Source organism: Sphaeramia orbicularis, chromosome 11 (genome assembly GCF_902148855.1).
Source record: "Sphaeramia orbicularis chromosome 11, fSphaOr1.1, whole genome shotgun sequence".
NCBI classification, from domain to species: Eukaryota; Metazoa; Chordata; class Actinopteri; order Kurtiformes; family Apogonidae; genus Sphaeramia; species Sphaeramia orbicularis.
Window position 1 is genome coordinate 5,965,166 of NC_043967.1, and position 12,500 is coordinate 5,977,665.

General features: G+C 42.6%; 1 protein-coding gene and 1 long non-coding RNA gene across 2 annotated transcripts in view; one reads left to right on the forward strand and one right to left on the reverse strand.

Moving 5' to 3' along the window:
• LOC115428800 (CUB and sushi domain-containing protein 3-like) overlaps positions 1-12,500 on the forward strand; it is a 965,368-nt gene that overhangs the window by 775,142 nt on the left and 177,726 nt on the right. The window contains exons 32-33 of the mRNA XM_030148025.1: positions 1-61; positions 239-355. The exon at positions 1-61 is cut by the window's left edge and continues 15 nt beyond it. Coding sequence (XP_030003885.1) covers positions 1-61; positions 239-355 — 178 coding nt within the window. The remainder of the gene's footprint in view (positions 62-238; positions 356-12,500) is intronic.
• Positions 1-12,500, reverse strand: part of LOC115428803 (uncharacterized) — a 24,249-nt gene that overhangs the window by 3,757 nt on the left and 7,992 nt on the right. Inside the window, exon 3 of the long non-coding RNA XR_003936687.1 lies at positions 7,480-7,485. This is a non-coding gene — a long non-coding RNA (uncharacterized LOC115428803). The remainder of the gene's footprint in view (positions 1-7,479; positions 7,486-12,500) is intronic.

Here is a 12,500-nt window from a genome sequence, read left to right on the forward strand (position 1 = left end):
ACGTGCAGTATGGGAGATGATGGTCGACCTGGATGGAACAGGGCTTTACCAAGTTGTCAAGGTAAGACCTGATACACACAGTTTCCTCACAGTTGACATTTACCCCAAAGTTGAATAAGTTCTCTGTGTATGCGTGCGTGCGTATATGTGTGTGTGTGTGTGTGTGTGCGTGTGTGTGTGTGAGATCAATGCATGACTGGCCTTTTGTGTGGACTCACATGTCTGTATCTGTGTCCAGCTCCCTGTGGAAGTCGCTCCACTGGAACAGAAGGGACTGTTTTATCTCCAAACTTCCCCAGAAACTACACTTCTGGACAAACGTGTGTTTATTCCATATCTGTACCCAGAGAGTTTGGTAAGTTTAGTTTAGTATAAACGCACAATATGTAATTACAACAGTGAAACAAAGTTCCCTTCAAAGATGATGTTGGGATTTGATATTACACACCATCAGTAGACGCTCCCTGTCCATTTACTAGATTCAGGTCAGGGTTTCATCATCACAAACAACTGCATGTTACGATGATGTGAGTATTAGAACAGCTTCTTCAAACTGAGCAGCATTATGTCTGTTGGGGATTATTTAGAGGACTGTTATATAAAAGCATCTGTTTCATGGTCAGGATTGGACGGCTGCTTTTAACATCTTAAACACCACCCATCTTTACGGCTAACACTTAGTTAGCTAGTCTGTCATCATCAAATTGTTTTAGCCGATCTTGGAAAACATTGCATTTTTTTCACCAAACTAGCTTCAGTTTGCCACTTAAAGAGGAACTCTGCAAGATTTGACCATTTTGGTCCTTTGCTGTTTTTGTATCTTTTTTTCTCTATGCAGCACCCCCTACATACATTTACAAATACATATTCACTATGGTAAAACCTGCACCTGAAATCCCCCCACAGAGTCAGGCGTATGCGACTCCGTGGCTGTCTGCATGTACTCAAGGCGGACTCAATGCGGACCCAAAGCGGACGTCCACGAGACACATCTGCACAAAGCTCAGTCTTTATGACCGTAGGTAACGGACTCCGTGTAGTCAGACACTGGGTGAGGGACAGTTAGGGTCAGACACTGGGTGAGGGGCAGTTAGGGTCAGACACTGGGTGAGGGGCAGTTAGGGTCAGACACTGGGTGAGGGACAATTAGGGTCAGACACTGGGTGAGGGACAGTTAGGATAAGTCGTAAACACCTGTGAAATGAAGATGTGGCTTGTGTTTATTGACCCTTTGCATGTTATGTCACGCTCTGTTTGTGCCGCAAATGAATGCCATGACAGACAGTGGAAGTGCCGGACTGCACACTGGACGGCAAACCGGCTAATATCGAATTTGATCTGAACATTCTTGTTTTTGTTCATTTTTAACCCTAGTGGTACAGTGGTCGCACACAACAGTTCCATCCTACTTCACAAACACCCATGGTTTCAGCTGGATTACAGACAAAGCCAGGCTATGATGGACCTTATATTACAGATAGAGCAAGCTCTGTTTGTGTCCATAGCATATTAGCTCCACCAAACGCTCGCTAGACGGCTAGACTGGGTTAACTACTAAGAGCCACTATGTTCCAGTGGCTGTCATAAGTAGCCTTCAATATTAGCTCTGTTGTTGTAGTGACTGCCTTTTTTACCAGCTACACTATGTTCTATTGCTCTGTTTCCACTGCGTGGTATCAGCTTGACTCGACTCGGCTCATCCTTTTTGCGTTTCCATTATGAAAAAGGATCTGGAATCTGGTACCCGGTACTACTTTTTTGGTATCACCTCCGCTGAGGTTCCAGGACTGGGGACCAGATACTAAAACGTGACGTTTAAAGACTGCAGACCACTGATTGGTCAGACAGTTTTCTCTGTGACCCGCCGTTTTACAAAAAACAGATGCAGAAGTGAACAGCAAATATAGCAGTAGATTAATCCACATGGTAACAGCCCAAAACTACACCATGGTAGGTCGAGGAGATTCAGTCTTTTGGTGGCTGACGTAAAAATTCAGATGAGACAACACGCAATGAGCGAGTTTTCAGCAACTCTCTGAACAGACGACACAGAAGTAACGTGCTGTATCACTATGACGTCCAGGTACTGTAAAGTATCTTGTAATGGAAACGGTCTCCAGGAATACCAAGTCGAGCCGAGCCGAGCCAAGCTGGTTCCACATGGTGGAAACTAGGGCTGCACGATTAATCGATTTTAAATCGAAATCGGATTTTTTAATTAGGACAGTTTTTAAAAAAGGGAAATCGTAAAATCGATTTCATCTCTCTCGTGCCTCCGGGCCGCGCGCCTCCGCGTGCCCGCGGGCTACCGTAGGCTCTTCCTGTGACAGCGGTCTGTCATAGAAGTCTGTGTAATGACCGGATGTTAAATCTGTTCATGAACCCGCAGTACTTATACCAATATAAGCCGTGGCTTCACGCACGGATCCCGCAACTGAAATATAACTGCAAGCGGATCACTAATCTTCCGTTGTCCCGGATCCGTACCGTACTGTCTTCTTGCGAACCGGGTCCGGGTCTCGGGGTCATCAGCCTCAGCAGAGGAGCCCACACAGCCCTGTGCCCACACACATCCCCCAGCTCCACACATAGAATCCCTCCAGTGTGTCCTGGGTCGGTCTGTTCCACGCACAGATCCTCCAGTTTAAATAGAACCGCATGTGGATCACTCATATTAACCTGGTCCACGCACACACGACTGATGCCTGTCACTGACTGACACTGGTATTACTGCTGTGGACCAGATACCCAGAAAAGAAAGAAAAAATAAACTTTTTTTTTTTTTAAATAATTAATTTAGTCCTCTTACTTGCTAAATTTTTCATTCACAAATGTAAATTCTGTAACACAAAACCAAATATTATTTATGTTTTGTAAGATGTTGAAATTTATTTAAAGCTGTTAGATGAATGTGGAAACAAAAAGGCTGTAACAACTATCAGTATTTGCTCTGATTTGGACATTTTCTTATAGTGTATTCCCCCTGACAAACTTATGTTATTTTCTTGTTGTATACATTGTTTGTATACTCTACTTCATTTCAAAGATTTAATGAAGAGAAAAAACAAAACAAAACTGTGGGTTCATCACGTGATACCGTCACAGCTTTGAGGTCAGAGCAGTGGCTTGCATTGTGGGCTGCTCACAAAAACGACATGCTGACTGCTGTTGCCTTTTCTAGTTATACCCAAAAAATCGAAATCGAAAATCGAGTTTTTAGAGGAAAAAATCGGGATTTTTTTTTTTGCCAAAATCGTGCAGCCCTAGTGGAAACACGGCATATGAAATACTGTTATTGTCATTATGCGGTGCCATATGTTCTAGTGGTGGAACTGTACATATTACTGTGTGTAGATAGTAGAAAGCAGCCACTTCAACAACAGAGCTAATACTGTAGGCTACTTATGACAGCCACTAACATTATTACACAATGTTAGTTAATTAGAGCTGCTTTTGGTTACAGTCTATTTGAGTTTAGATGGCATGCTGGGGGAAACATGTTAAAAACATACACAGCTAGCTAGCTAATGTTAGCTGTGTCTTTCCTTTACCATTATGAGATACATTCCTCTGTCGTGAGCGCAGTACATTGACTTGGTAATCTAACCTGAGACTAAGAACTGGTAAGCGTCCAGACTTTTGTATGCTTTTAGATCAGCACCTGTTTATGGGAACACTCCATCTAGAACATAATGGTACAGATCTTGTGCTTTAAACTCTGGTAGACTGGAGGATTTTGCTAGATCCGTAAACACATCAGGAGGGAGAAGGTATGGGTCGGTAGCTAGCCCTGCTATCACTAGCTTCTCCAAATAGCGTTTTTTCTGTCGTCCAGTAAGGTTAGTCACTTTGCAGGACAACTCCAAAACTTTGTTTTCAGTGCTGGTAGCCAGAATCCATCGCTCATTGTTGTGTTGCTTTTGCTGTCCACCATGGCACTGCACCCCTAGTCACGTGATAATTCTGACGTCGGTGCAAATGGTCAATATCTGGGGGCGAGGTCTGAGTGGGGGTGTGTTTGTGGCATAGTGACGTAAACTGGGACGTTTTGGTTCTGGGACGGTGTCAGAGAACTGGCAACTGGCAGAAACTGTTGTGATTGGTCCAATTAAGCAACCGATCAAAATAGAGGAAAGGCGAGAGAAGTAAGCACTAAGGGCTCTGCTTCTCCCCTGGAGCCCATGGGTGCTGCGGCCCCCCCCTCACCTCCACACGGGTCAGATGGCAGTGTTTGGAGCGGCGGCTGGTGCTTCCTGTTGGCAGCTCTTCACAGACCGTGGATCTGTCCTTTTATTGTTGTTCCTTGGTGGAGGTTTTTTTCTGCTTTCAGTCTCGGCTCAAATGGAATAAATATCAAAAACAAAAGAAGTTGATGTTCACAACTTTCCGACTCACCTCTTCTTCACCTCACCTGAGGAACAGAGACTCCATCTCTCTGAGCGTGAAGGATGACAAAGCGAACCGGGCTGGAGGAGGCAAACTGGTGGGGAAGCTCTCCTCCTTGGCTGTGATGAGCAAAGCATCTGCGGGGAAGGCGGCCAAAGGAGCCAGCAGGTGGAGGAAGGTGTCGGAGATGGAGTCTCCGTTCCTTGGGTGAGGTGAACAAGAGGTGAGTCAGGGAGTTGAGAACATCAACCTCCTTTGTTTTTGTCATTTATTCCATTTGGACTGAGACTGAAAGCAGAAATGAACCCCCACTGAGGAACAACAACAAAAGGATGGATCCACGGTCCACGAAGAGCCGCCAACAGGAAGCACCGGCCGCCGCTCCAAACACTGACTGGCCGATCCGTGTGGAGGTGAGGGGGGGCTGCAGCACCAGAGCCCTTAGTGCTTGTTTCTTCCGCCTCTCCTCTGTTTTGATTGGTTGCTTGATTGGAAAATCACAACAGTTTCTGCCCTCAGAACATCTTTGGGTAAGAAAAAGTCCCATCTGCATAAACAGTTCATTTGTTTACAGAGCCGGTAGGTCATTTTGGCATTTTTGGAAATTTGTTGCGATGTGCATTATGGGAAGTGGAGTTCCACACAGCTGCATTACAGCCACAGCGGCAACAAACACAGAAACCGCTTCACTGCCTTTTACTACTGCAGCTGCGTGGAGCTCGACTTCCTATAATGCACGTCGCAACAAATTTCCAAAAATGCCCCAGTGATCTACCGACTCTGTTTGTAAACACATGGACTGTTTTTGGTGGAGTACACCAAGAAACTGTTCACCATGAGGAAGAGTTTCAGGTGAACAATCACAGACAGACTAATGGATTCATGATACTGAGGATATGACTAAGGTTGGACAGATCTGATGAGAAATTGGTGGCGAAAATCATACACAGCTTTAAATGTTTCTCTGGAACATCTGAATTTGTTTTTCTCAAACACATTTTTGATGTTTTCCTTTTCTTCTATTACTGCTGTGTTTGTCATTTTAGGCAACAAGAGCACAATATAATCAGGTTGTGTTTATTATTTTCTGATATATAATTCAATATACAGCCTAAATATACCAATAGTTCCGTGCATAACTATAAAACCATTGGATTTTTTTCCAAAACTATACCATTAACTCTTCAACAAAGTGCTTGACTCTTTTACCACCAAAGTCAAAGTCAATAAAACTCAAGCCAGCATCACTAATAAGATCCAATTTTCCACTTTGTCTGATCCAGGGGAGTTTGGGATCCTCCTTGGATGGTCCTTGTTTTTGTCATGCATTTATTACATTTATTGCTTCTCATTGACTAAACACAAGTACTCACTCTTAAGGTGTAATGTAAGACTCTAATTACATCCTGCCAACAGTGTTCTGCCCAACTATGTGAACATGTTGTACTGTTGTTTTTCATCCAATATGTAATCAGTCCTGTGTCAGACTACTGTTTCATCAGGAACTAAAGAGGAGATCCCATTATACTGTACTATGATAAACCTTTTCCCCAACAAACTATATCAACTCAACTATTTCAATACCATTAGTGCTAATACTAATACGTAACAGTGAAAGACATGAGAAATCTGAATCATAACATAACTGACATGTCATAATCCTCATAACTGTCTTACTCATCCACTATGTGTCCAAAAGTATGTGGACCCGTTGGATTCAGGTGTTTCTGGGATCCAAAACAATGATGACTAATGTTAGAATATAGTTATGAGATAAATATCCTATTGATTATTAATATTGATGTTTCTGTGTCCAGTCCTCATGAACAGGACATCTTACAGCTGTAGACATGATGTGTCATATATATATATATATATATATATATATATATATATATATGTGTGTGTGTGTGTGTGTATGTATGTATATATATATATATATAATATACAATGCTTATATAGTGCATTTTCTACACCTTCATGGTGCCCAAAGCGCTTTACAAAGCCTCACATTCACCCATTCACACACACTCATACACCAGTGGGTGACTGCTGCCATGCAAGACTCTACTGGGAGGAATGTAGGGTTCAGTGTCTTGCCCAAGGACACTTTGACATGTGGCCAGTCGGAGCTAGGATTCAAACTGCCAACCCTTCAGTCATTGGAAGACCTGCTCTACCAACTGAGCCACGTTAGCCACCCTCATTATTTATGTCCATATAGTTTAGAAACATCAATATTTCACTCTAATTTAATGGTAGATTTTTCTTCCTTAGTCAGATGTGATGACAGTAGATGGTTAGATGAGGAAGAAAATTATTATTTACAGTCAGAGCAGGAAAAATATTAGAGACATTTAGAGGAAGAACTTTTAAAATCAGAGTCAGGGAGAAAAAAAAATAAATCAATGTTGAGAGAAATGACGTCAAAATCATCTCTGAGTCATTTTGGAAGCAAAGAAAACAATTGAAACCAAACTAACCAATGCACTGATATTTATCCCTACAGACCATTTGGATGTTGGTAAACAGTGATGATGTATTAAGTGGGTGGGGCCTAACTGGTGTCAGACAGTGACAGTTGTGGTGTCAACAGCAGATGAAGCCAGTGTGGCCGGGGCCTAACTGGTGTCAACAGTAGATGAAGCCGTTGTCAGGACAGAAACAGAGTCATGGCAGATCCAGATCTTTCTCCTATTTTTGGAATGGTCTGTCCACCAGAGACAAGTGTCTTCCACAGATAAGTGGACCATTGGCAGCGGGGGAAGGTTTCCTGATCCAGGGGTACGTTTCTGGGTTAAATAGTGAACGCAGCCGTTTGTGCGCCCCTCAACGCAAATAGAGAGCGAACGATGGGTTGGCAAATTCAGAGGCTTAACGAACCCAAAATCCGTTTCTGCGCTCGTTTCGTTCGCTAAGCCATCGTTCACTTACTATTTGCACGGAAGGGTGCGCTAAACAGGTGCGTTCACTATTTAACCCAGAATGAACGCCTCCGCTCCTGCTGTTTCCAGTCATCTGACGGCATTATGGTTAGAAGGAAGAAGTATTAGAGGATATCTGTGAGCCCGGATCTGTGACCTCCTCCCTTACCCTTACCTGTTTGGATGGACCTCCTCACCCTCATCTGACTATAGATGGACCCCCTCAGCTGTCTGCACCCCCGCCACACACACACATGCACACACGCACACTCTGAACTGAACTGAATTAGTTACGCATATGCATGGTCCGGCTGGACGTCTAAGGATGACCCCAGTTATTCTGCACTTGTGACTTTATTAACAGAACTCTAAATGGTCACTGTTGGTTGTAACCACGGCTACAACAGGACAAACAGATTGTATAGAAAAACTGAACTCTGTTCCGTTCCTCTCATCCACGTGCTCATATCTCATTAGGCGCACGCACAGGCGCACGCACAGACCCTGCTGGTGGGTGTGTCACCAGTTCACTGGCTCTGGTCCCATACGGTTCTCATTCATTCATTCATTCATTCATTCATTCATTCATTCATTCATCTCTCAAAGCCACACACACTTTGTCCTGAACTAATCTATATTTACCTCCGCCAAGGAGGTTATGTTTTTCCCGGCGTTTGTCTATCTGTCTGTCTGTCTGTGTGCAAGATAACCTGGACAGATTTGGATGAAAATTTCGGGAAATGTTGAGACTGGCACAAGGAACAAATGATAAAATTTTGGTGGTGATCGGGGGGGCAAAGATTTGCCGTGGTGGAGGTCTGCACTCTCTGGGGAGGCACTGATCTGCCTTGGCGGAGGTCTGCGCTCTCAGAGTGCTTTTCTATTTATCCATAAATCTATAGAAAATAAAATTCAGTGAGCGGATCAGTCCTCACTCGGTAAATTCGTTTTTATCAGTGCAAAATGTCCATGGAAAAAATCTGATATTAAAGATATTGTCAGACCTGTGTTAAAATCTTCCTCTACAAATGCAAATAATATTTCAAAGGAAATACATGACAGAAACGAAGTGAAATGAATCTACAAGAATACATCCTTCTTCTAACGCGGACCTCTGAGGTCCACGTTAAAATCAGCTCTTTAACGAGGAACTGGGCGAGTGCTCACTTTTAACCAACTAGCCCAGAAACGGGATAGCGCATTTTGCGTTGCGTTGGGGTTAACGAACTAACGAACGAATGCATTTTGCGTTGCACTAGTTGTTAACGAACAAAGAGCGAGCCCAGAAACGGGATAGTGCAAAATGCGTTAAATAGACACATTTTGCATTGCGCTGGGCTTAACGATTTAACGAACTAGTGCAGAAACGAGCCCCAGACTCACTGTGGGCTCAGTGGGTGGAGCCAACCAAATGGACCACACCCACTGTTTCCACTAAAGAAAAGCTGAAGGCAGGCAAACCCGTCTGTGATTAGAACTGTGTTGGACGGACATTTGAAGGGTAGGAATACCACAGTAACTCGCATAGTTCACAGAAGAAAAACCACATCTGCAGCCATTGGACCAGAACTCACTGAGCCCGTGTCCCTTTATGAGTGGACATCCTTTATGAGTGGGCATCCTGTTCTTCCCTTCAGTTTAAGAGCACAAAGGACACACAACAGGTTGGACATAGGACAGACTGTGGACTATAGGGACATGTCCAGGATGTTGAAGACCCAGATTAGTCTGATGGTTCTGGTGTGTTGGACTGATGTGCTACCTAGTCAGAGACAAGGACATAAAACACAGTTGGACCAGACGTGGACGATCATGGACCAGTGGACCAACTCTATACTGACAGACCAACTGCACTGGCATGGATGGGACAGTGTTTTCTCATAGACAGACTGATATGAAATGGACACTGCACAGTTTCCCAGAATTCCACATGGTTCCATCAGTTCAGTCCATCCATTTAATGTCTTCAACCAACCACAGTATTCACTAAAAGTGAAGGTTGGTTTTTTATCATTTGTATTGTGAACCTGCAGCACAACCACACATCTTTCCTCCTCTGTCCTCTCTGTTCTCTCTATTCTCTTCATTTACCTTTGTTCATATTCAGGGTTTTTCTTACACCAGAGTGAACAACTGTGGTGACGTAGACCATGACGAGGACTCTGAAGTGGTCTATAAAACTATATTATTCTCATTATTCATTATTGTTTTGGATCCCAGACCCCTGTTAGAAAAGAAGCCCCTGGATTCAATGGGTCCACAGACTGATGAACACAGAGTGGATGAGTTAGACAGTTATGATAGGAGGAGAACCGTAAAAAAAAAATTAAAAAAATACTGCAACAATCTGACACCGCTCGCCTTAATCACTGACATATTTCAACATTTTATATTCCAATATTATTGGCTTTAATTCATTTTTTAAGACCTAAAACTGATAAAAGAAAAGTTAAAAACCATTACAGATGCCAGTAAGTCAGTCCAGTCTTACAGACGCAGAACTTTAGTGTGTGATGGTATGAAGTAACTGAATAGATTTGATGTGTATTTTACACAAAGCTGCAGATTTAAATCTGGATTTTTTTATTTACATTTTTTTCTCCCCAGCAGGCAGGTGGTAGAAAATTATTAATTACAGTCAGAGCATGAAAAATATTTTTGAAATTTAGAGGTAAAACATTTCAAATCAATGCTGAGAGAAATGAAGTAAAAAGGCATTTTGGAATCAAAGATAACAATTTAACCCTTTCATGCCTGACATCCACATGTGGACCCATAGTTGAACTCACTGTCCAAAGGGTTCTAAAGGTAATATTGTCCAATATTGTAGAATATGGACTGATCTGGGATCTGCTAAAGTTAACTTCCTCAGACCCAGACATAGGTTTACTGTCCACGTTTGGACAAGTTTCACAGCTTTAGACAAAAAAAACAAACTAAAACTGTCCACTGTAAAGGACATTCCATACAAATTTTTAAAAATGCACCTGAATAATATCCAATATTGGCAATCATTAAATTAAAAACAGCCCAAACTTGTCCCTTCCTGGGTCTGAGGAGGTTCAATATCTTCTTAATAAAACCGTATTTAAAAAAAAAATCAAAATGCATTTTAACTGTAACCTAAATTTTGAGAAATGAAATCAATCAAAAAAAAAAAAATTATAGTTTTTTTCTTAATTCATGCATGAAAGGGTTAAACCAAACTAACCAATGCACTGATATTTATCCCATAATATAAAACTATATTCTGACATTAGTCATTATTGTTGTGGATCCCAGACCCCTTTTAGAAAACAAACACCTGGATTCAGTGGGTCCACAGAGTCTGGTCCATATAGTGGATGAGTTCAGTCTTTATTATATGTGGATACTGATATGATGGGTATTGTATCCTGTTTCACCCACACTTTGCATCATTCTGCTCTTCTGCTCATTGTCTTTGCCTCATTGCATCTGCTTAGTTATAAGACATTCACTGGAACTGTTGACTCCAGGAAACAAACATATGGTTGACCTACATATAGAACAGGACTCAAAGGCAGCCCTTGTGACAGTAAAAACACACACAGGATGAGCTCAGTGTGGACTGCTTTGGTACGTAGCACTGCTTTAGAACAACAGTCCATCGAGCTTGTGACCTTTATACCTTTAACTGACCCATCAGTCATCTGTCACTGGTCTGGTTGGCTGGCGGTGTGTCCTTCACAGTCTCATCCTAAACTCAGACTGTGGTCCATGGTGTTCTTCTGTAATGTACAGTCTGAGCACATTTAGGATGGTGCAAACTGCATCCCATCACTCAGGATGTGTGTGGGAGGGGCCTCATACACACGTGTCCATCATATTCTCCCAGTAGTCAGAGCACAAGTGTATCTGATATGTCACTGATGTGCACCTAAGAATAGAATAGAATAGAATAGAACAGAACAGAACAGAACATAATAGAATTAAACCACATAGAATAGAACAGATTAGAACAGCATAGAATAGAATAGAATAGAATAGCACAGAATAGAACAGCACAGAATAGAACAGTGTAGAATACAATAGAACAGAATAGAATAGCCTTTATTGTCATTGTGCTCCTCCAGTCAGTGTAACATTATTAATAAAACACCAGGGGCCTCATGTGCAAAGACTTGTGTGGATTTCATACTGAAACCTGGCGTACGACCAAATCCAGAAAAGTCCATACGCACAAAAAAATCCAGATGAACAAAACCGTGCGTACGCCCGAATCCAAGTACATTCCTTCTGTACATCGCAATTAGTGTGGAATTGACCGCATATGTTGGAGTACCAGACTCCTCCCTCTTCACGCCCATATTTAATTATGCAAATCAGTATAAACAGGGTCTGCAGGTGGGATTCCCTCTGGGATTCCCCTCTCTGCATGATCACATGATGTCAAGGTGGACACGAAGTAGAGGCCAAAACAGGCGCAAGGAGAAAGGAGGATGAACTCAGCCCGTTAAAGCAGAGAGTCACCGCTAGTGTGAATGACACTGGTCTCACAGGGCTGACTTGGATCACTCCCAAGGTAAATATGTATTTAGTGTTTGTGTAACTCACACATTAGTTCATTCATACAGTAGTCTGATCACAGCCAAACAAGACAAAGGTTCATGCGTAATCATGTCAGGATATCAAAGAGGAAATCAAAGACTTTGACTCATGTTTAATCACTCAATTTATTATTTCCCAAAAGACAATGAGACAGAAGACGGTGAGATGCAGTCTAAGCCTCATGTCACAGACCATGGATCCAACCCGTCCCGTCCTCGGCTGTGTCCTCACCTTAGTCACAAGAGGACATTGTGAGGGCAATCAGCAGCATCAATGAGCGCCTGGACCGACTTATAAATGTTCCCACAGACATTAATATTACGTTAAATGCATTTATGAACAATTGAATTCTGTGTCCTTGTCTCTTTATGTGGTTGAAATCATATCCTATTCGGCTGGCAGGATTGGCATTGATGGGTCCAGGGCTGATCTGGTTCTGGTGGGGGATGTGCACCTCTGGTGGTATAATTGCGTGCTGGTGTGTTAATTGTTCATCTGTGTAACTCTGATGTGTACATCAGTTGGAAAAATGACCTTTTTCAAATTATTAACGGTTTCCCAGTGTCACTTCTAAGTGTCGCCAATGGTTCAAAAGCATTAGAAACGTGCATACGCCAGCTC